Consider the following 22,499-nt stretch of genomic DNA (forward strand, 5'->3'; position numbering starts at 1 on the left):
GAGCGTCTATATTTATGTTATATTTTTTCATTACAGCCACATTGGCACCGCATACAATACAATACAATACAATACAATTCAATACAATACAATACAATGCAATGCAATACAATACTATACAATGCAATTGATATAGCGCAGACAAACAGGTCTGCCCTTTACATTTGTGAAAAGATTTTTCACCATTTTCAGCCATTTTTGGGAAGATGAGGTAAACATTTGCCAGAGGAGTCTGGTAGCATGATTTCTAGAACTGCAATGGAAAAGGAGGGGCTGCTTGCTTGTCTCGACTACCCTGTTATATAAAACTTGACTAACAATGCTGCTTACTCACCGTAGGAAGCCACTGGCGGACATCATACGTTGCCACTTGCTAACTGCACCCAACTTATAATTACTAATACTAATACATTTAATTTAATTTAAATGTTTGTCTCTAAGGAGAAAATGCCAGAGTGTGTGGCGTACGGTTGTAACAATAAGTCTGGGAGAAGCGTTACATGCACATTTCATATCTTAACAATGGAATTACAAATGTTCTCTTATGTGGTATATCTCCAAGTGCTACTCAAAGATTTGTCTGCCTCATGTTAGATTAGAACCATGAACAATGAAATGAAAGCCTGCTTAACTCATATTCCAATTCCACAAATACAATATTAATCAGAACGCCGTGTTTAGACTAGTGGAGGCGCATAGAACTTATAGTAAAGACAATTTTTGGATTGACTTCCCCCTTAAATGTGCATTAGAAATACATATGAATTGGACTATAAGTAGGAGTAGTGTCTCAATAAATTGATGAATAAGTAAATAGTTTTGCCCGTGTCTGCACGCAGAAATTAGGCCTCTATTTAAAAGAAAAACGAATCATAAGGATATGCATACGCATCCAAATCAAGTGTACTCTGCTGCTTGATGCTCTTTACTCATTCCATGAGTACAAGCATATAGCCTATACGAACTTCCTCCTCCGCGGGGTTTGGGTCGGTGCAGGTCCATTCTGAGTGTCTGCTCATTATTTGTGCAGCCTATTTTGAGACATAAGTTCAATCACAGCATCCCTCAGAGCGGATTGGCTGCGTATGAGCACATTTGCTTGCAGCTTGTCAGCGCATCTCAGTCAGCAGACGGATGGGAGGAGAGAGAGGGAGCAGGGTGAGGAGGAGAGATGTGTTACTGGAGTATGCAGGGGAGGGAGAAAGAGGTAGCCAAGCGTGTGCTTCGGAAATAAACGCACAGGCAAATTTCGCTGCGCGACCGAAGCAACCGTTATCAGCGGGTTCTGGCGTTCCAAACGCAAAGCAAGACACGCGTCTGGACTCTGGACGATAGCGACGTGATGATTAGCTTCATTGTATAGCGAGCATCACTAACAAAGTATCCTTACCATTCACAGTGAAGACGGAGGAGGAGACAAACTATGAACGAGGATGATTTCTGCTAAGAAAACTCCGGAGAAGAGTCGCTATCCTATCCACTATCTGGTGTGGCACAACAAGCACCGGCAGCTGGAAAAAGAGCTTACTGCCAACGAGCAGGTGAGAGCCAGAGCAGCCTTTTAAAACACATCTATTTCATAGTCTCTACATGGGCCCCATTCTTTATTTGTGGCGTCTGTTGGGCGTGTTTTGTGCACGCCAGTGGAGATTTATAAGGAGGTGCAGGTGGCACCGCGGACCACTTCATTTAGCTGCTCAATAATTGGAGGTAGTGCTGAGAATTGTTGTGAGTAGGGCACTTGTAACCATTTTCTTCGCTTCATTGTGCTCTCTTCTTGCTCTGAACACTGCTATACTCACCGTATAGTGAAGGATGACACATTTAGTAGACTGAAATCTAGATATTTTTGTGTGTGAAGTTGTATGAGTTGTATCCTAAATGCATGTGACAGATGTCTTTATTGCAAATCTGGTGATGGAGATGGAGTGCATGCATGTTTGTAGCGACATTGAAGAGCACACGTGTGAATCCACTTTCTTTTTTTAAACAAATGCACTAACACTCAGTGTCGTTACATAAGAGATGCTCTACAGGATATGTTTTGAGTGCATGCATCAGCATCAAGGTGCCACACTTCTACAGACTTTTGTGCACACTATGAACACACGCAAAACATGAAGCTATCTATTTGAAGCAAAAATATAGTACCAAATATTCCCCATGCCAAACTGCAGTTATTGTGGCTATTTAGCTCTTGCATTCTTTGCCTGATACGTCAGTTGCGTACATCGACCAGCCACAACACTAGCACAATTACAATAATGTATTAAATTCTGAAAAATCATATTAACAGGTGTTCCTAACATTTTGGTTACCTCAATTAGTTACAGGAAACACTATTACAAACAATGTTACATGAATCATAAGCTCTAAATAAGTCAACTTTACAGTAATGTCCGCATTTAAATGTCCATACTTTTGCATTGTCTGTATCCTAGAATTGTTTTGCCCCCAAATTTTTTGCCCCTAAATTCTGAAAAACCATCCATCTCTTTTTATTTTCCACTTATCCTGTTCACAGTCGCCGGGACCTTGAGCTTTTCCCTGCTGCCTTTGGGTAAAAGGCGGACTACACACTCAACTGGTCGCCAGTATATCACAGGGCATAAATAGACAAACATCCATTCACACTCATACCTGTGGAAATTTTTAGTCTACAAACTCTAAAACCTCTTGTTATATTATCCAAATCCCTGGAGTACTGTATATAGTGCAAATGCGAAGGACAAGAAAGAGAAAAACAAGCTTATATTGTAGCTGGGCTCATACTTGACATGGTAGATAATAGAGTGTGTACACAATAGAGCGAAATGGCAAAATCAATTACTTAAAACTGGCTTTTACTGCGTTGTGGAAAAGAGCTCTTCATTTGTATATATCTTTTTGTTGAGTATGATATTGCTCTAACTGCTAAAATGTCCAACAACATTCAACCTTGTGCAGTGAGTGGTGCAGGGTTACATACAAAACAGGCTGGGTAGGGGCTCATGAGGACCAGATTTGGAGACCCCTGTCAAATCTCACTTTACCAGTATATGTCTACAGTACTTGTATTCTGCTGTACATTAAAACTCTTGACATATATATCATACTTATGATTTTAACTAATTAACACAGACTGGTCTTTGAGATTTTGTCGTAGCTCTGATAAAAAAAAATTGTAAAGGATTTTGCCCTACTTTGCAAGTGGGACTACATCTGTATAGTCGTTTTAGTCAAAGTTGGTGGTACCCTTCATGCTAAAGAAAGCACGAACACAGTTGTCACTCAAATAACACGAAACTGACGAAATTGGAATTTGTCATCAGGAAGAATCACATGGACAGATGAGACAAATGTGAACCTTTTTATCGAGTCACATCAATTTTATGTTTGAGAGATAAAAATCAAGCATGCAAACAAAAGAACGCCCTACCAAATGTGAAAAATGGAGGAGGCTCATTTATGTTCTGGGGCGGCAAGCTGTGTCTGAAGAAGGGTCTTGAACCTATGTAGTGAAATCTCGAGATTATCGAGGTATTGTGGAGTGAAATTTATTATCGCCCAGTGTCAGAAAGATTGGACTCAAAACATACTGCTAAACTCACCAAAGAATGAAGTGGCCTTCGATGGACCTTGCTCTAGAACCTATTGAACCTTTGTGGCAGGAACATACAGTGCAGAGAAATAAAATAACCCTTCAAACTTAAGATGGCTCGAGATCTAGGAGGAGTTGACCAAAAAAAGTAACAGTAATGAAATAGTAATAATTTGGACCACAGTTCACAAAATAATTCGGATAATAATTGTCATTTTGTTTATTTTATTTATTATTTTAACTATGATAATGATCAATAATATTTTTTTTCTTCGTGTCATTATGCTTTTTTTTGTTACTTTGTAGGGGACCAAATTTTCCTGAGCCCTTCAGTATTCTATCATCTCAGTCACGATGCAGTTTTCCTATAGGTACTGCAATATTCGGTCCAAAACTCTGTCAAGAGCATCACTAAAACCGGCACAAAATGCAAGAGTGATAATAGCGAAAATAGGCCATTTAATCAACGCACGTGCACACACAAACACACATATACATTTTATGTTCCTTTATCATTAACTTCAGAAAAATACCCTCAGATTCTAAATCTCAGTAGTCATCCTGTTAAATCAGTCGTCAGATCAGAGCAAGGTGTGATGAGGCAGGAAGACAGGTAGGGAAAGCAGAACAAACACTTCCCCTTCTTTGTCCTGTTTTTTTTTTGTTCCTCTGCTTACATGTCATCTATAAATATCGCTTTTCAAACAAGGTCAGAGGTTTTTTTTTGTTTAAAACAGAGCTATTTATTAAGTGTAGCCACATTTGTACCAAGCAGCACAGTTCACATTGGCACAGTTCAGAACACTCGACTCGACACCCTTTTTTCACACCCATATTCTCAAAGGGTGTGGAGCTGATCGCTTATTTTCACAGCAATTAGCTGTATGACAATATATTATAGTCTAGTATGACACAGAAGAAGGACGGCATTGTGTAGCTTGGCCGGTCAATTACAAAAAACAATTCAAAGTTCAACCAGAGTGTTCGTATTTGTTGAAACTACTTTGGCCGCACAGTTCAGAAAAATGTGTGACTGATAAGTGACAATGAGGAACTAAAAAAGGAAATAGTTATATCCACCTGTAACTGTTGTTTAAAAGCCACATAAACCTCACAAGTGATTGAATTAAAAAGCCTAGACCCTATTTGAGGAAATAATGAGCCTTCCCTCCCCCACTGTATCAGAACTTGAGCACCTTCGTTGCAATGTGCAATTACGTAGGTTTTGCCTACATCCCAAAAATACATCAGCTGTTTGGGTAGCCCACTTGGCATGGCTGCCTCAGAGTGCCTCATTGTCGGCCGGGAGTGCACACACTCACATAGAGAAAAGTGGAGGGGCAAGGATAAAAAAAAAAAATCGGATGTGTCAGCCTGTGTGTTTACTGCGGTTGCCATTGCTGCTTTAGAGTGCCTCGTTGTCGTGACTGGTTGAGATATGTTCCAGCCTCCAGAGGCTTTAAGAGGATCTATTTTTGTATAGCCTACTGTGTATGCTCAAAAATGTAGCAGGGCATTTGATTGACAGTTGATGATTGGGCTGGGCTTGCTTTCAGCATTTTCAGTGGACACGTGTAGCGTCTTTGAGCAGACAGGCTTGGTATTTTGTGATTTTGAGGCCTCATTTTACAGTACAATTGACCCCCTCATACTCGTGGTTTAGCATGTACTGATTTTCATATGCGCAGATTTTTTTTCAAATTTTGTTTCATATTTTTCAACATGTTTGTTTCTTTGGGAGAGGTGGGGGGGGGTGTAAACTTGAGTAGATTATGTCTAATAGAGATGTTGCCAAACAAACCGAAACCACGGTGGTAATTGACGCGTCAATTAAAGTTTAAAAAAAAAATTAGAAAAAAGAACCCTAATGTTAGCAGCATCAAAGGCAAAAAGAAAAACGGGTACGCATAAGAGGAAGAATATCAAAATCGTTCCTCTTGCATGACAAAGTGTATAGCAATCCAATGACTTGTCATTTCCAATGATATTACACTCTTTGTCCAACTGAGCAGGGGGGAAACTGCAGTAGATAAAATAGATCTATATGTCTTTTATAACTATTACTTTTACATCAAGGCTGGCCCGTGTGGAATTTATTTCCACTCTGCACTGGCATACTATTTCTGATCAAACTCTCATTTATTTACACAGATCAGATCTATGCAAGCGCATTACTTTATTTATGTGGCAAATCGCTGCCTCGACAGACTTTAGCTAAAAAAAAAAAAGAAGAAAAAAAAAGGGATGTTATTAACAGTAGACGGTTGGAGACGAGTAACAAGGTGATATGAGAGAGGTCCAACTTGAAGGATGTGCTGTGGTGAGAGAAAAAAAAATTCTCGGAGATGAATCTTCAGCTGTGCTCTCCTGTGTAAATAACACAGTTGGCAGAAGCAGTGGAAAAGTAAAAGCGGGCAACATTTAAAGAATGAAGGAGAGGAGGCACAAATATGGTGATGAAGAGAAGGCTGGCTTGATCCGGAGCAGAGTCTGTCTGGCTTAAAAAGCACAGTAAAGACTGATGGGTTATCTCAAGACAAAGTCAGGAAATGACCCTATGATCTCATCAAGCTCTTTCCATTGCAGTTTTTCATCCAGCTCTCTTTTTTTCACAGTCACTGTGTCACTATAATTCAATTTAGCTCGCCATGGAATGGTGTCGAACATTAAACGGGCTTGTTTTTCCATGGCAAGATGTGTAGGTGAAATGCTGATAGCTGTATTACCAACGTAATTAGTGTGACAGCACCCTTAACACATGGGCCAGCTTTTCTCAACCTTTACCAGTTCGCTGTCCTGTGCAGGTACTGTTATACAATATCTGGTTGTGAAAAATCCTGGCTCTACTGTATTTTTCTATAATGTACTCTGCCACAAAAGAGAGAAATGAATACCAAGGACAGCACTGAAGGATCCATCATCCTTCATTTCATTTCTCTTTTTTTTTGGCAAGTGTTCACTTCCTGTTAATCCTCTATCAACCAATAAACGGGCCACGGTGCATCCAGCTCCCTTTTGCTACCTGACCAATGCAGTTGGCTCCAACAGAAAGGTACCTAAAACATGTTTGTAAGAATGTTTACTTTACAAATGGTTTAAGCATGCGTAGAACTGTTGCCTAACAACAAAAAGTTGTGTGTTAAAACGTTGGCTTGGGTCTTTGTTTGGAGTTTGCACGTTCTGTGCTGGTGTGTTTTCTCACCAGGCACTCAGCCTTCTTTCCGTAATCCAATATACCGTATTTTCCGGACTATAAGACGCACCTTTGTATAAGCAGCACCTTTGTATAAGCCGCACCTATTTATGTTGAAAAATTAGATATTTACTGCATTTACAAAACGATTTTGAACTGTGAATGTACATGAATGTACCTGAACAGATTCTTTCCTACCAGTGCCTTTTAACACGGAAGCAACTTTGCTGATTAAAACGGAACAGAATCAAGCGAAAATAAACCGCACTTATCGTCATTTCACTGCCGGCTGCCGCTCCAGTTTGTCAGTTAATGACCACTTTTTATTGTTCTACTACATACTACATAACACCTAATGCAATAACCTAGTGCATAGCGCCCTCGCCTGTTGAACTCCTCCACCTGCAGTCACATCCTGTTAATGGCGCATGTAGTGTATTGAATAGTAGTGTAATGCGTTAGAGCTGCCCCAAGCGGTGGAAGAAAAATCCACAGAATAGCCGCACCGGACATGGTTCAAAACCTAGGAAAAAAGTAGTAGCTTATAGTCTGGAAAATACGGAATATGCTAGGTTAATTGATTATTTTTACACCCTTTACAACCTTATTACTCTGTCATAGATTGGATTGTGTACTAAACTGAAGCAAAAGACTACCTAATGGAAGCATGGCTCACGATACAACCCGTGAGGTGTTGATGGTTAATCAGCACACGATTTATCAGATGACCTAAGGGAAAAGAGCCATTAATTATTGCTCACAAGTTGTCTGTGAGCGGCCTCTTCTTTCCTCTTCTCCGACTACTACCATCCTTCTTTCCCTATTGATTAACCCCACCCTCAGCCCTCTTATGGTACTTTCCTTGGTGTAATGAAACCCAAGTCCTAATTTCAGTGGAGAGAAGCCACAAAGAGAAGCAACTATGGTCGGGGTCAGATTTAGTTAAGTTGCAGAAAGCTTTTAACAGAAGGATACAGGACAAGATCAAGATTGACAGTGAATGATAAAAGGAAATGCAAATGATATTCGATTGGGGAAAGAAAGCAAGCTTAGCAAGAGACTGAAGTCGAAACAAGATGTAGTAGATTAAAAAGCTGAAAGTGAAAGTCTAGGCACTAGACGTATGCCTCATGTGGGATAACTCCTCAAATTCCGCATCAGTGATCTTATTTAAGAATATACGACCTCTCCTCAGAAGCTTTTATTTCCATTTTTATGTGTGACCGTTGGTTTTATGTAGCGTTTTATTCATGCTTCCTGTTGATTTACAGAGTTTTTGACTGAATGACTCCTGACCCTGAGACAGGAGAACCAGATCCAAATATTCTGGTTATTGAGACGGTAAATTTCCACCCGTTTGCTGCACAGCCCAACGGTGCCCTGATACGCTTTCGATGGTTGTTCTTCGGTTGTTTTTTGACACCATTCTGCAAAAACTGAATAACAAGACACATTCAAAAAGCAGTTACATAAAAACGGGAGATTTTATGTGTAAGGAAATGTAACCAAATACTCTAATTGTAGTAACGCTACAATGGCAACCAGGCTTGATCCATATATGCCAAATACACTACAGTACAATATGTGTTTACCTTTGGCATGTTTTGCGATGAACTTTAAAACAACATACAAACAAAACTGAGGTTATTGTGCCTTCCACTTTGTATGCATGAAGAGTAATGACTTTTTCGCACAGCCTCATTTTCAACATTTGCTCATTTTTGGAGCTCTCCTCTAAAATACTTGCTTGAAAGGCAAAACAGAGTTTGTGCTTGAAAATGGATGAGAGTAATATTTGTAAGCATTTTGAAGACGTAAGTCAAGAAGTTTGGAACTGTCTCCGCCAGAATTCATTCCTGAGCAACTGGAAAGTAGGAGAATATATTGCACGCCGATTCAACTGAAACATTCCACAAGGAATGTGAACGGCAGGGTAGTTTTTACATGACAAGATGGCATCAATTAATCTTGTGATTATTTGTCACTAATCAGAATTTGTCTCTTTGATGATTGTAGTTATATTGCTGCATTTTTATCTTTTTTTTTTTTTTTTTTTACCTTTTACTTCAATCAAAGTAGATAGAGAGGAATGTTTTTTTTCTTTGCAGTGCAGCTTTGCAATTTAATGACTTAATTTGAGGGGCAACTTTCTAACTGTGGAGCATTTTTTGCTCCATGTTTTTCACAGGAAACTAAAGCAAGGCTTTTATTTAATATGAATATGACAATATATGTCAAGAAAGAGTATTGCAGTGTGTGCATCTCTCATGTTCTATACAGGTGTCGTCAACTTCAGATAAGCATCAGCGAAACTTTCAGATTTTGTTGGATTATTTTGTCCATCTGCATTATTTTGGATACGCTTCCTTTACGTTAGTGTCTGCCTTTGTGGGTATTAGGGGTGACAGGGACTAAAATGCAGTGAAATGTCTAAACACAAAATATTCTGAAATGTAGGTCAGCGTTTGCACTTTTGAGTTTCAGTATGTTTTTCTCTTATTTCCAGCACTCCAATTCACAGCCCCGAGTGCAAATAAATTTCAACTGTGATGTTTTGTCAATTTGTTCTTTGAGTTATTTGCTGCTTGAAGCGACACAAATCAGCTTTTCACGGCAGTCTGGCATCTGTGTTGGGGAAAGCAAAACTTATTTTGGTACTCTTCTTTCTGTCACCACTCTCTCCCCCCCATGTGCACAAACATTTGGGGGAAAATTATATTTTCGATACGCATGTATGTGGCACTGTGCGTGTGTGTGCGCGTGTGGCTTTTGGATGAAAGATTGATGCTGGCCTAAGTACCTGCCAAGCTGCATCGGGCCACGAACACATTGAGTGAGGAAAGAGGGGTGCGGGGCAGTGTTGAGCGAAGGAGCAGATGCCATAGCAAGAAATGCATATCAATAATGCAGTTTCTGAGCTCACCACTGAGATGGGGGGGGGGGGGGGGGGGGTGAACAAAAATGGACCATACGCGGTAAGAATTCCTCGGACAGAATTTGACTGTGAAGCACAGTTAAGGAGTCACTCAAAAGAAGATTGAAGATAGTACAGTGTGAATATGGCGGGAACTAATCAACCGCCACGTATAAACAAAAATAAATATACCATCCGCAAACTGCTGGCTATGCAGCAAATGGAACCACAAATGTACAGTATGTTTTTCAATGTAGCAGCGGAACATAAACAAAATCTCTAAAGTCTTTAATTTCGAGATGATTTATCATACAGTACACACTGTAGATGTTTTCTCCCCAGTGCCGCGTGCTAGTGGTTGCGTTTCAACTTGAGTTATTTTCCCCATGTCATTTCCACAGGTCGGTGTGTAATAGTGGGTGGACTGGACATGAGCACTTAGGCAGCCTTAAGTGCTGCTCTTGTAATTATAAGTGTTAATGTGTATATGTGCATGAAAAGATGTCTCCGTCTCTCCGTCATATTGTGGCAAGCAGTAGATGTTAACTGCAGTGCACTGCACATTCAAACAATAAGAGCTTATTAAAAGGCCTAATAAGTGACATCCCGAATGAGGACAGAGCACAAATTGATGTTTCTCTGTCACCTTGCCGACCTTACGGTCTAACTGAGATTTTACATGGTTGACTCAACCAACATAATATTTGTGTGCAGCACAACAAATTGTGTTTTAGGGGCCTGGTTTGTTGTTAGCTTCCCATGACGTTTCGCAAATGGATAAACCTGCAGGATTCTACAACATAGCGTGGTTTTGCTCTCGAGTGTGCTTATAAAAATTGAGTTAATGTCTAATTGAAACAAGGCGTTCTGATTAATATTGCGTTTGTGTTGTATGAGTTAAGCAGTAAAATCCACCTATTTTTAGCAATCTCAGGGGACGGCCGTTTGGGCACTTCTGTCGACTGTAAATGACATCACAGTTGCTCAGGGCTCAGGCATCTACCAATCATGGCTCAGCTTCAGAAAACAGGTGAGCCGTGATTGGTCATTACCTGAGCCCTGACCAACTGTGATGTCATTTGTCATTTTCAGTTGACAGAAGTGACAAAATGACCGCCCCTGAGATTGCTAAAAACCGGTGGATTTTACTGCTTAACTCATTTAACACAAATGCTATATTAATCAGAATGCCATGTTTAGACAAGGGAAGGCGGGGAGAACATAAAATTCCAAAGATTTTTTGGGGGGGGTTCTCCTTTAAGTCATACATACAGTAATGACCGCTCTTGATAAAAAATGGAATGAAGTGCTGGTCTAAAGCCTATTAAGGACCTATTTAAATAAAGCCTCATTCAGGTAATATGTTTGAACCCAGTTCGACTATTCAGCCAATTCCACTCTCATAACTTTAGGGATCATTCTTAGGAAGGCAAAGCAAGGTTGAATGACTTTTATGTGACATCATCAAACACCAAACTATAACAGTTATTATGAGCCTGTAGGCTCTCTTTGGCTGGGTTCATTTAAAGCGGTTGGTTTCCTTGCACAGACCCGGCTTTTTATGCATTTAGTCCATAAATGTCAACCAACACCCCCTTAGTCCATAATGATATTAATTTGCTTCATAGTGGACAGTGACACTAGTGTTCCAGCCGTTTCCAGTTCACGTCGGGATTCAGCCTTGGTGGTTCCTCGGGTGTTTCTACATATCTTAAACAATTTCCTTTCAGCATGCTTGGGTCTTCATCCACACCTTGGCAAAGTGGTGACACAGCTTAATGACAGTGATTGTTTTGATTGATGATCTTGGAATCTGCAGTCAAATATAAATGCCTCCAAAAGACTTGCGTACTGCAAATCAAATTCTCCTTTTATAGTGTTCACATTCCTTGGACTTTCCCGTAGTTCTGTGTATTGGTCGATTAGATGAGTCCTTTTTATGCTGGCGAGAGAGAAACTGCTAGCAGCAGTCAATCAAGATCACTAATGAGGAGTTAATAGGGTTTGGCCTTGTCAAGTGAAGACATTCTTGAATTTTTAGCACCACTTTTCATCATGAGAACTGTATATTTTCTTCCATTTTCACTTTCTGTACCTAAATACAATGGCCATGTGTCCAAATCGTTTTGTCATTAAATTTACCAATTCATATTTCTCTATGCAAGCCTGTCACCTGTGTGCCATCGAGAAAGGGACAAAATCTTGACTTCATATCTTTAGATGTACATATATATCAGGGGCGGAGCCATGGGTGGGCCTGGGTATGCACAGGCCCACTCAGATTGACAGACTGCCCACCCAGTGAGATTCATGAAAAATATATATACTTTTACATTTTAGTCAATTATTAAATTATTTTTGAATTAGTGTCTAGTGGTCTTTTTTTTTATTTTATAGAATATTATATATATATATATATATATATATATATATATATCTCGATTGATACCTTCAATGGAACCGATGCATGTGTGTCCTGCTCTCTGCCAATTGTGCCATCCTTTGCTAAAAATAAGAACGTGGTTATTTGTGAGACACCAAAGAGCTGACATGAACTCAAATAATGCTTCAAGTCTAAATATGTCTCCGTTCCACTTGATGTTGTAAACAATTCTTTCTGAGGTGTAAAAAAAAAAAGGAAAAAAAAAGATATTTTTTCCCCTCCATCTTTTTTTGTTCATTCTATGAGCAAGTGGTAGTAACAACAACAACAGCACAGACCGGTGCATTTTTATCTTAAAGTTCTGGTAGTAGGCTATGGGAAAGCAGACCTAAAACCATTTTCCTTTGATCCATACATTTTCTTTGCCTCCTCATTTGCATCATGGGTGGGTAGGAGCGTTGAGTGCTATACCCTGGACAGGTCCAGACCACAAATAGACGTACAGCAATCCACATTCAATACCCAAGGACAATGTGCACAAAAGAGGACCTGATACAGCCTGCTGCGTTCTTTTAACCTTGCCCACCGAGTATTTACAATATCAAGAGTATTGAAATATTTTTTTCATTAATTTAGACATGCAGAAATACATTTCATTTCATCAACAGGAGTTGATGAAATGAAATGCATTTCTACATTATTGATTTGTATTCAATAAACTGATGTGAAATGATGGGTTAATTATTAGTTGTTAATAATACTGTATTAGTAGAAAGAAAAAAAAATAATAATAGCTGTCAGGCACACAGTAGTCCACTGTGCTGCCCTCACCCTTTTTTATGTTACATAAAACAAGATTCTATGATACACATATGGCACTTGCTGCATCTGCCTCCGCCTTCCCACGTTTCTGTTTATCCTTTCGCAGCATCCACTCATCTGCGCTCGCCCTCGGGCTCCTCTTGTGTCTCTCCAGCTCAGCCGTCAACCTCCACTTTGGTATCCATAGTAATTGAAATGAAGTACAGCTATAAAATAGGCTTAAACTGATAATCACCAGAATTACAGACGTGCTTAAAAGGGGAGGACATTGAATGAATGGTTGGCTGTGAGACACTTGCTTGCTTTACTAAAAGGTTTAAGCGTGCAAAAACAGGTGCAAACTTGATTGTTGATCTACTGATCTACTAACCAGGCGCATTCAGAATTGCATCTGATCAACGCACTAAATTGGAGGAGTTGTGCAAGTCGATTAATTTAGCATGCATAGGGTGGATTTATCAAACCAGAGGCAAATTGCAAGATGAAAAAATATCTTTTCAACTCTAGTCTGCAATTCTGTGCATCCTGGTCATTTGGTTTCAGCACTTGGTGACAATTGGTGCTGGCCTGTCCCAGAGTACTTTTACGGGTGTGCTGCCTCAAGTGTTAAACACAATGAAATGCAAAATGGGCATATACTGTACTTCCAATTTCCATCTCATGAAACAAAATATGATTTTTATGAGTTAGCAGGCTTCATCAAAATTACACTGGCCAACAATGTTCTACATTTCTTGTTGACCGCTGTAATTGTCAGAGTAATAGATTTATTTTCTGTTCTAGTTTGTTTGTGTTCCATGAGCACTTCCAATTCCATCTCTTCTAATTTTCCATTGCAAAAATGATCAGAGCCACCTAAAGCACAAAACCCTCTTTTGTACCACATTTACACTTGTTGCCAACATTGCACAAAGAGTGAGTGAACATGCAATTTAGCGCCTGCTATTTGGAATCTTGGTAAATCAAGTGGCATGTAAAGACAAAAATCGATTTTGAGGGGTTTTACGAAAATGAGTTGGAAAACTAGATGTCAAAAATAGAAGATAAACGAAACCAAAGCTCTTCATCTTCTGTGATTTACAATATATTTTCATATCTGTCGGCTCTGTTCTATGGCAGCTTGGCCCGCCAATATGGAGTGAAAAGTTTTGACTGGCAAATCCCTCCAATGTACTTGCGAGTACGTTCGAACGTATTTGCGAGTACATTCAAACATACTTGGAGGCTAAATACTACAAAAGTAGCATTTTTTTCCAATAATGCCGCAGGGTATTGACTTGCGCATGCACAAGTTAAAAAAAGCTATTTTTTTAGCATTTAGCCTACATTATACCAATTAATTAATTAATAAATTAAATAAGTAAACATTGTGCGTTACTTTATGACGTTTGCAGTGGATGATTTCCATTCAGTGTTTTTTTCCCATAATGCCGCATACCTGTACCTTATGGCATTATGAGAAAAAATAGGAAACGGAAATCATGCGCTGCAGACAATAATAAATCATAAAAATCATGAATAAACAATGTTTACGTATTTAATTTTCAGACGTATTGTTATAAGGTAGGCCAAATGCTAAAAATGGCTGTTTTTTTTAACTTGCGAATGCGCATGCCTGCGGCATTATGGGGAAAAAAATGCTACGTTTTTAGCATTTAGCCTACAAGAGCGCTCGCATGTATTTGCAAGTACGTTCGAACGTATTTGCAAGTAGGTTTGAACGTACTCGCAAAGACGTTTGAATATGCTCGCGCGTTGCCAGTCAAACATTTGCAGTTCCATGCATCCCAAAAATAGCTTGTATGGAAGTTCCTTGCACTGAGACCATTTCCATTTTGAATGGTAACATTTCCAAGTCTCGCTATAAATATCCAGCTGCATTGTTAAACAAAAGAAGGCGTAGTTTGGGCTGTAAAATGCTTCCTGTGACTTTGATAGCTCTTCACATTCAAGCAGCCCAGCCGTATGATTTCCGCAGTGTCCTTCGAGACACGACAGCTGACAGGGAAAGTGGCTTCATTTGCATATTGCACATGTTGTTGCCCAGCACATGCAAGCAAACTGACGTCTGTCTTGCTTCTCCTGCATTGCAAGGACGCTTCCGCCGCCTATTCCCCGGTCGGCATTGGCACCCGAGGGAGTCTCTGTTGTTGTTCTCTCCTTCAGCTCACTTCTCAGCCTCCCTCACCCTCGCTCTCGCTGCATGCTCCACTTTTCAGCTCCCTACTCCTCCCATTCTATGTTTTCCATCACTTGCAGCAGCATGCCATCCACATTTTCTATCTCCGGACGTGTCTCCACGGTGGCCGCTTAAGCGCCGAGTGAATAGATATAGAGCGTAAATAGATATGTTCTATCGAGTTATATTGAACAAAGCGTTATGAATAGTACTTTATGAGTTGCCTATCTTGGTCAGTATTTGATTCTAGGCGGGACATCACTGTCTTGCTGGTTTAATGGTTAATGTTTTGTTTGTTTGTTTTTTTAATCATTTTCTGTTCTCAATCACGGCATGCTCGACTGACAGTAGCAGAGTATTTCTAATCTCACGTTGCGCGTAGCTTGCATCATGATCACAGCTGCTTAAAGTACATTCGCCAGCCACTTAATTCATCTCAAAACACAAGAGCTGCCTCATGAATTCATAATTCTAATCTAAAAGTTGGGATTGGCTGGTGACCAGTCCATGGTGTACCCCGCCTCTTACTCCAAGTCAGCTGGGATAGGCTCCACCTCAACCGCAATCCGAATCAGGATAAGCAGCATAGATGATGGATGGAAAGCCTAAAAATGCTGTTAAATCCTAAATTCCTCCAATGTATATCAACCTCCTACAGTTACATGCCAAACTATAATGTATGATAAATGTGTCAATAGAATAAAGAATGGATCATTCAGATGCACACCAGAATGGTTTCACTTGGGCTTTAAAAGGTGGAAGGCGATGGAGCGCACCTAATGTGATGTTCCAGAGATTCGGAAGGTTGAAATCTGAAGGCAGCATCGCAGCGTTTGGGGAATGGTGCAACGTTTTTAAAAGTGAAGACAATTTGGGTATTTTCGAAACATGAAGCGGATGCACATAATTTGCATTCGCGGGCCACATAAAATGATGTGGTGGGCCAGAGCTGGCTCCCCCGGGCCTTGAGTTTGGCACCTGTGATTTACTGGGTGGAATTGAGACCTAGATGCTTGGCAATATCACCCTTCTTAGATTGTGTGTGGACATATAATTCAGCCTCATTTAATGATTTTCCACTTGAGCCTGCCTTCAGGAAGCTGTTCCCACTGTGTGCCAACTTGTTAAATATCCTCACTAAATGAAGATGCTTACTCTTGTGTTTGTGGAAGCAAAATGGACTCTGCTTTTTCATTTGCCTTTTGTAAATCAAGGGAAATATATTTGATAGGCCATTGAATTCACTTTACCACCAGATCGGACACTCAACATACACCGTATGGAGCGCGGGGCAATACAGCCACGGTATGTAAATATGTGAAAATATGAAGTTAGACCCTCCTCCCGCACTGCAGGTCCATTCATCCTGTCATGGTTGCGGGGTAGAGAACCCAAATGCAGGGAGGCAGGAGAAGCAGGGCGTACTGAAGAAAATATTTATTAACAAAAATCCCAAACTCAAAGTAGCAACGAAACACTAGAGAACCAAAACGCAACACCAGGAGAAACAAAAAAAAAAAAAAAACATGACAACGACCCGACAAGGACTGAACGAAAACTAGGAACTTAAATACAGGCATACTGACAAGGCAACGAGAAACACCTGGACGAGACACACGAGGTAGGAAGGAGCTGATATGCTAACACTATAGGGAGGAATGTACACAGGTGGACACAATCATTGACGAGACAGACAGAAATACTGAGAAAACAAAACTAGAAAAACCCAAACATGACACATCCAGATGGACTATTTTGATGTTCTGGCTCACAATCTTTCTTAAAGTTAATCCCAAAGGTGTTTGATGAGCTTGGATTCAAAGTTTCACCCCAAGTCATCCCATCATGACTTTATGGATCTTGGGAATAATAAATCATATTTGGGGTCCAGTACAACCCCTGAGAGATGAATGCACATTCCTTCACTGTTTGTTTATGTATTTTTCATGCTGTAAAGGCCACAATAATGACAATATTTTGAGGGTAAACCTGATACCTAATAATTTCTAAAGTATTTAAAATCACACCGATTCAGATTGTTACACAATGTGTGGGGAATTTGTCTCTAGTTTGCCCCCCTGAATCATTTCTACACGTTCTGCTTCTGTGATTTTTTTTTTTTTTACTGACTTTTTTTAAACAGGTTTTTTTCTTTTGTTGGAAATATAGATTTCGAAAGAGCTCTTTAAATGTGTTTTAAAAAAATGCTAATAGGTTCACACTAGCAGATGAAGTCATGTTGACATGCGGCTAAATATAGTAATTCAGCTTTAAGTTATTGTGCCTTTTTGTGCCTTTGCACGCTGCACAAATTATGGAAAAAGTAATTGATTTTTAAAGTGATTTTTGAACGGTTTTAAGGAAATGAGCTGGAAAACGAGGAGGGTCCCTGGTTGAACCAGATGTTTCCGGTAAAACAGTCCCAAAATGAAGATGCTACAGAAGTGTAGCGACAATCATCATTAGACAGATCAATTAGCAACTGTCACCATTTCCCTCTCCACCTCTCTGCTGTCAACATCTTGCTGATGTATCTTTTTATATTTACATTCTCTCCAACCTTCTGGGAGGCACACTATTATGCATTTATTCCAGATATAGCCTGCTATCTGATGTCACATTATTTTCTTGTTCTATCTTTTTACCTCTTTTTTTTTTTTTCTCCACCCAGACTGATTTGGAGTCTGTGGATCCCCGGGGTCGAACTCCTCTGCACCTAGCTGTCACACTGGGCCACCTGGACTGTGCCAGAGTTCTGCTGCAGCACGGAGCTGATGTCAGCAAGGAGAACCGCAACGGCTGGACTGGTGAGTGTAATTATTTCATTGATGTGCTTAATGTATTATTGGGGGCGAATGTGTTGAAGAACTCACCATTATGGTCCTCTCTTTCATGGCCAAAAAAGGTTGCGCATGCAGCTTGAATCTCATGTATTATTCCATCTACTTTTGGAGGCTCGTTTCTTCAAAAAGCACATATTCATCTAAAAACCTTTTTTTTTTTTCATTAATGTGCTCCTCAGAAGCACATAACACAGTAAGTGAGAATGCTGTTTTTATATAGATGATGGCATTGGAATTTTTCTGGTATGACTTTGATCCCAGATGGACTACCTACACTGAAAAAAGTTTTTGTTGAATTTACAAAATTTTATTTTGTCAAGTGTTTGCGCAAAATTATTTGTAAAATTATCTGGATCGAGTTCATTTTTTTAAGTGGATGCATAATATACTATAAATGTATCTGAATCCACATGATTTTATTACATGCAACCAGTTAATGAAATAAAATTGAGTAAATTCAACACCCCAGTTTATCAGTGTATGCAATTATTTTTGGCCTAAAGTTTTTTAAACCCCTTTTAGTTCAACTGTCATATAATCATTTAGTTAAAAACTTAACTCACTTTATTTATACAGCACGGCACAACAACAGCAGCCGTAAGAAAGTGCTATTCATAAATTATAAAAGAAATCATAAAAAAAAAAAAAATTACAATAATCAGTAACTAAATAAATCTTACATTCACGCAAATACATTTTAGAATTGTGAAGAATTAAGAGATTTTTTTGTCTTTGTGCTTTTTGGATGTGATTTGAATGACTGAGCCATTGGTCGCATTGTGCAAAATGTCGTCGGCCTTTGGGGACAATTTATCATTTCGATTGGAAGCAAACTGCAAGATTAGTAGCAAAGTGGACACCTGATGAATGGATTCAAAAATGCACTTATTCATAATCCTGAATTTTCCTTCAACCTACATCAGTTTCTGGCTGCTGCCTTAAATTGCTCATGCACATCAATTTTAGATGAGCTCTGAGTGATTGGCTCCTCTTGTCACGCCTTGTCTCGCTATCTCACAGTTCTTCAGGAAGCAGTCAGTACTAGAGATCCGGAGCTGGTGCGCCTTGTGCTGCGTTACCGTGACTACCAGAGGACTGCCAAGAGACTGGCGGGCATCCCCGTCCTGCTGGAACGACTGCGCCAAGTGGGATTTCACACTCAACACATGCAACACCCCCCCCCCCCAAAAAAAAAAAAACTCAACAATTGCACATCAAAAGAGGCTTTGAAGCAGTGATGACTTCATTTGAATAATAGATGAATTTTTATTTTACATCTTTATTTTTCAGATGAAAATTGAGTATTACTATCTCTTTTCTTTAAAACCGTGAATACATTTTTAATCTAGGGGGATAAACTTGCGGAATTCACTGTCTATCTGACATGCTTTCCTATTTTGACTTGATTTTTATGTATTTTCGTGTTTTGCAATCTTTGCCCTCAATGTTATTGACACTGTCAATACATGACATGCATTGCCCGCTTATGGAACCTTGCTGAATTTGGGATTTGTTAACTAGCTATCTTTTGGCTGGAAAAGACACAAAAAGAGTGGCGAAATATTGTTACAACTTAGATATGAATAAAAAATATTCTTTCTCCCCTTCCAAGGGGAAAGTCATGGGAGGTCTCAGTAGGATACTCTTCTAAAAACAGAATCAATGAGCCCCATTTTTGTTCTGTCTACTGTAGAGCAAAGCGCAGCCTAACTGTGCGCATGGGTGGAGTTTTCTTTCTTTGTGCATGTTGTAAGAACTATATTTTTGTTGAAAAAACATAATGTTTTTACCAAGTTCTTTATGGGGTTTTTTTAGCACTTCTCGAGCTTTTTTAAAAAAACGACGTCCAGTTCATAAAATCTTTCAAATTTTGGGGGTGGATTTATTTTGGGGGTGCACAGCCATGTTTTCCCACAATGTAACTTTTCAAATATGTGTTATATTGTTATTTATTACTTTTCTTTTTTTCATTATTGGCAAAAAGAGAAATGCATTTTTTCGTTATTTCATTTAGATGTTCAAAATAAATATGTGCCGAGAACAGATTTCTCTTTGTACGAGGATCTCCCAGTTCATCTGGTATTCTTTTTATGGCGTCTTTAGCGAACAGCTGCTCTTCTTTTTGCCAATGTTAACTCAGAGCAGAAGTGCAGCTATGTGCACTTGTTTACAATACGCTTGTGTAAGGTTTTCTCATTGGATATTTTCAGCATACTTGACAATGGAATCTGAAATATCTTCTCCACCCTTTGAGAGAGAAAACCAACAATTTTAGGTGGATTTACTTGAGCTTGGCTCAAGGCCCAAGTCGCTCAAATCACTTGTGTGGAAACAAGTTTTTGTCAGGCTTGCACACTAATGCAATACTAATGGATAGAAATGTCCTCTAATTCATAAACAGTCCTGTGTCTTCACAACCTTTTTTTCATAGCATTTATTTTTTTACCTGAATTTGGGATCCATTCAGTGTATACCTTGGAATAGACTTATATTGGGCTTAAAAAAAAGAAATGTAGTCTCAGTGTAAATCACAAAAACACAAGTACATTTTAGCCTCTTTATAATGTTCAAAATATTCAACACATTAATTAATCTGACTATTGCGATACACGTTTGGCTGTCTTTATATTTTTATATCATCATATGCCATCTTTATATACATTCGGTAGCCTACCACCACGCTGGCGGCTACATATTCATGTGGTGCACACTAGCCCCTCCCACATGTTCAACATGCACTCAAGCACACACTTGCAAATGTCACAACCATCACGCAGGGTTCCTCCTCCACCGCTCTCTCAAGCATCCATCCTCATCCATCATGTGCTATTATGCACACGCACGTAATACACAAGCAACGCTCTGTGCCAGTCACAACACCTTTGGCAGGCATCAATGACTTTATTCACGCTCCATCTTTTCCTGCCCGTTGGGTTAATGGCCATCTGTAAATAAAGCCATTACCTCGCCGGCTCTCTCTGTTTTTCAGTGGGTTTTTTTTTTTGCTTGGTTTTCACCCATAGTTGCATTCTGTTGTCTGTGCAGGCCCAGGATTTCTATGTGGAGATGAAATGGGAGTTTACCAGCTGGGGTCAGTACACTGTGTTTCATTCTGGTCACTGACATCCATCCATCCATCCATCCATCCGATTTAATCTACCGGTATTTGTCCTCAGTGCCCCTGGTGTCTCGCATCTGCCCCAGCGACACCTACAGGGTTTGGAAGAGTGGTCAGTGTCTCCGCGTGGACACCACTCTCACCGGATTTGAGCAGATGACCTGGCAGAGAGGAAATCGGAGCTTCATTTTCAGGGGACAAGGTCAAAATGTTCGGTCATATTTGCAAATGCACGACTTGGCCTACGCTCTGAAAGATCATCCCCAATGTTCGAATGACATTGCAGTTGCTAATATGTCAGTGTGACCATTTATTAAGTAAGCCGATATTTCCACACATAAATCAGCAAAGTTTGCCAAGCACCTTCTGATATTTGTCAATCACAGCATGTAAGTGCGAAATGAAACTCATCCCAAAGTAATGCAAGCGTGACTGTGTCTGTATTTTTCCTCGACGATGCTTCTCCAGCTCCCTTCTTTGGGATTACTTCACAATTCCTTGCGCTCATTCTTCTCCCGTGGCTCCACAGTTCTCATTTTATATTTATATTTGTTCCTCTTACATTTTAAATCATTTTTCATCCGACTTTTCCCTGGACTCATCTTAGACTCTGCACAATGTTTTCCCACTCTTCCTCTGCCCGTGTGAGCCTATAATAACCTCCCTCTTCAAATCGAAAACCGACACGCCATTTGTACATTTGGAGATATGTAATGTCATTCGTTTTGCACGCTTAAACGTCCCTAACTTCCCTCTGCTATCATCATCTCACATCGCAGGCGCCAACGCAGAGGTGATCGAGGTCGACCACGACAGGCAGCTGGTGTTCTGTGAGACCTTGTGCGTCTCGTCCCTCGCGGCGCTTTCACCTGGCCGGGGGAAAGGCGGCGCCTGCAGCGGTACGGCCGCCGGTTTGGGCTTATTAGGGGGAGTGCAGCCAAGTGATGAGCAGGTGGCCGCCCGACTCTCTGCCGCCGTGGTGACCACTCAGCTGGACACTCGCAACATCGCCTTTGAGAGGTCAGATGCAACAGATGCCACATTTTTGACTTCATGGAGCACTGTGCTATCTCAAATACTGTACACTAGAGACTTGACACTCATATTTAGAGTCTTTAGCGAATATTATTTAGAGGACATACAGGATACACACCAGACAAAAGGCCCGCACAAATTCAAACTGAAAGCATTCTTGCTGTGATGGGCATTGGTTAAGGACTTAGCAGTAGGATACATTCTAAAAACATTTGGATTAAAAATAACACGATTTTGGGTCAACAATGGGCCGACCCACTAGTTGGGTCAATTTTTAACAAAAAAAATGGGTAGTTTCGTACAAAACAATGCCTAACATGGGCTGTTTTGTACAAAACAATGCAAGAAGGTGGGTCAAATGACCCAATTAGTGTATATTGATCCATTTATGACACAAAATTGTGTTATTTTTAATTCAACGTTTTTTAGAGT

The 22,499-nt window shown here is 39.9% G+C and overlaps 1 protein-coding gene across 1 annotated transcript in view; it reads left to right on the plus strand.

Annotated features, from left to right (window-relative positions):
• The first annotated feature begins 1,143 nt into the window (after positions 1-1,143).
• ankrd13b (ankyrin repeat domain 13B) overlaps positions 1,144-22,499 on the plus strand; it is a 35,838-nt gene continuing 14,482 nt past the window's right edge. The window contains exons 1-6 of the mRNA XM_086036123.1: positions 1,144-1,541; positions 17,743-17,878; positions 18,935-19,059; positions 20,960-21,005; positions 21,091-21,234; positions 21,812-22,052. Of these exons, the coding sequence (XP_085892249.1) occupies positions 1,434-1,541; positions 17,743-17,878; positions 18,935-19,059; positions 20,960-21,005; positions 21,091-21,234; positions 21,812-22,052 (800 nt within the window). The 5' untranslated portion in view covers positions 1,144-1,433. The remainder of the gene's footprint in view (positions 1,542-17,742; positions 17,879-18,934; positions 19,060-20,959; positions 21,006-21,090; positions 21,235-21,811; positions 22,053-22,499) is intronic.

This window comes from Filicampus tigris, chromosome 7 (assembly GCF_054856515.1).
Source record: "Filicampus tigris isolate MCC_2025a chromosome 7, RoL_Ftig_1.0, whole genome shotgun sequence".
NCBI classification, from domain to species: Eukaryota; Metazoa; Chordata; class Actinopteri; order Syngnathiformes; family Syngnathidae; genus Filicampus; species Filicampus tigris.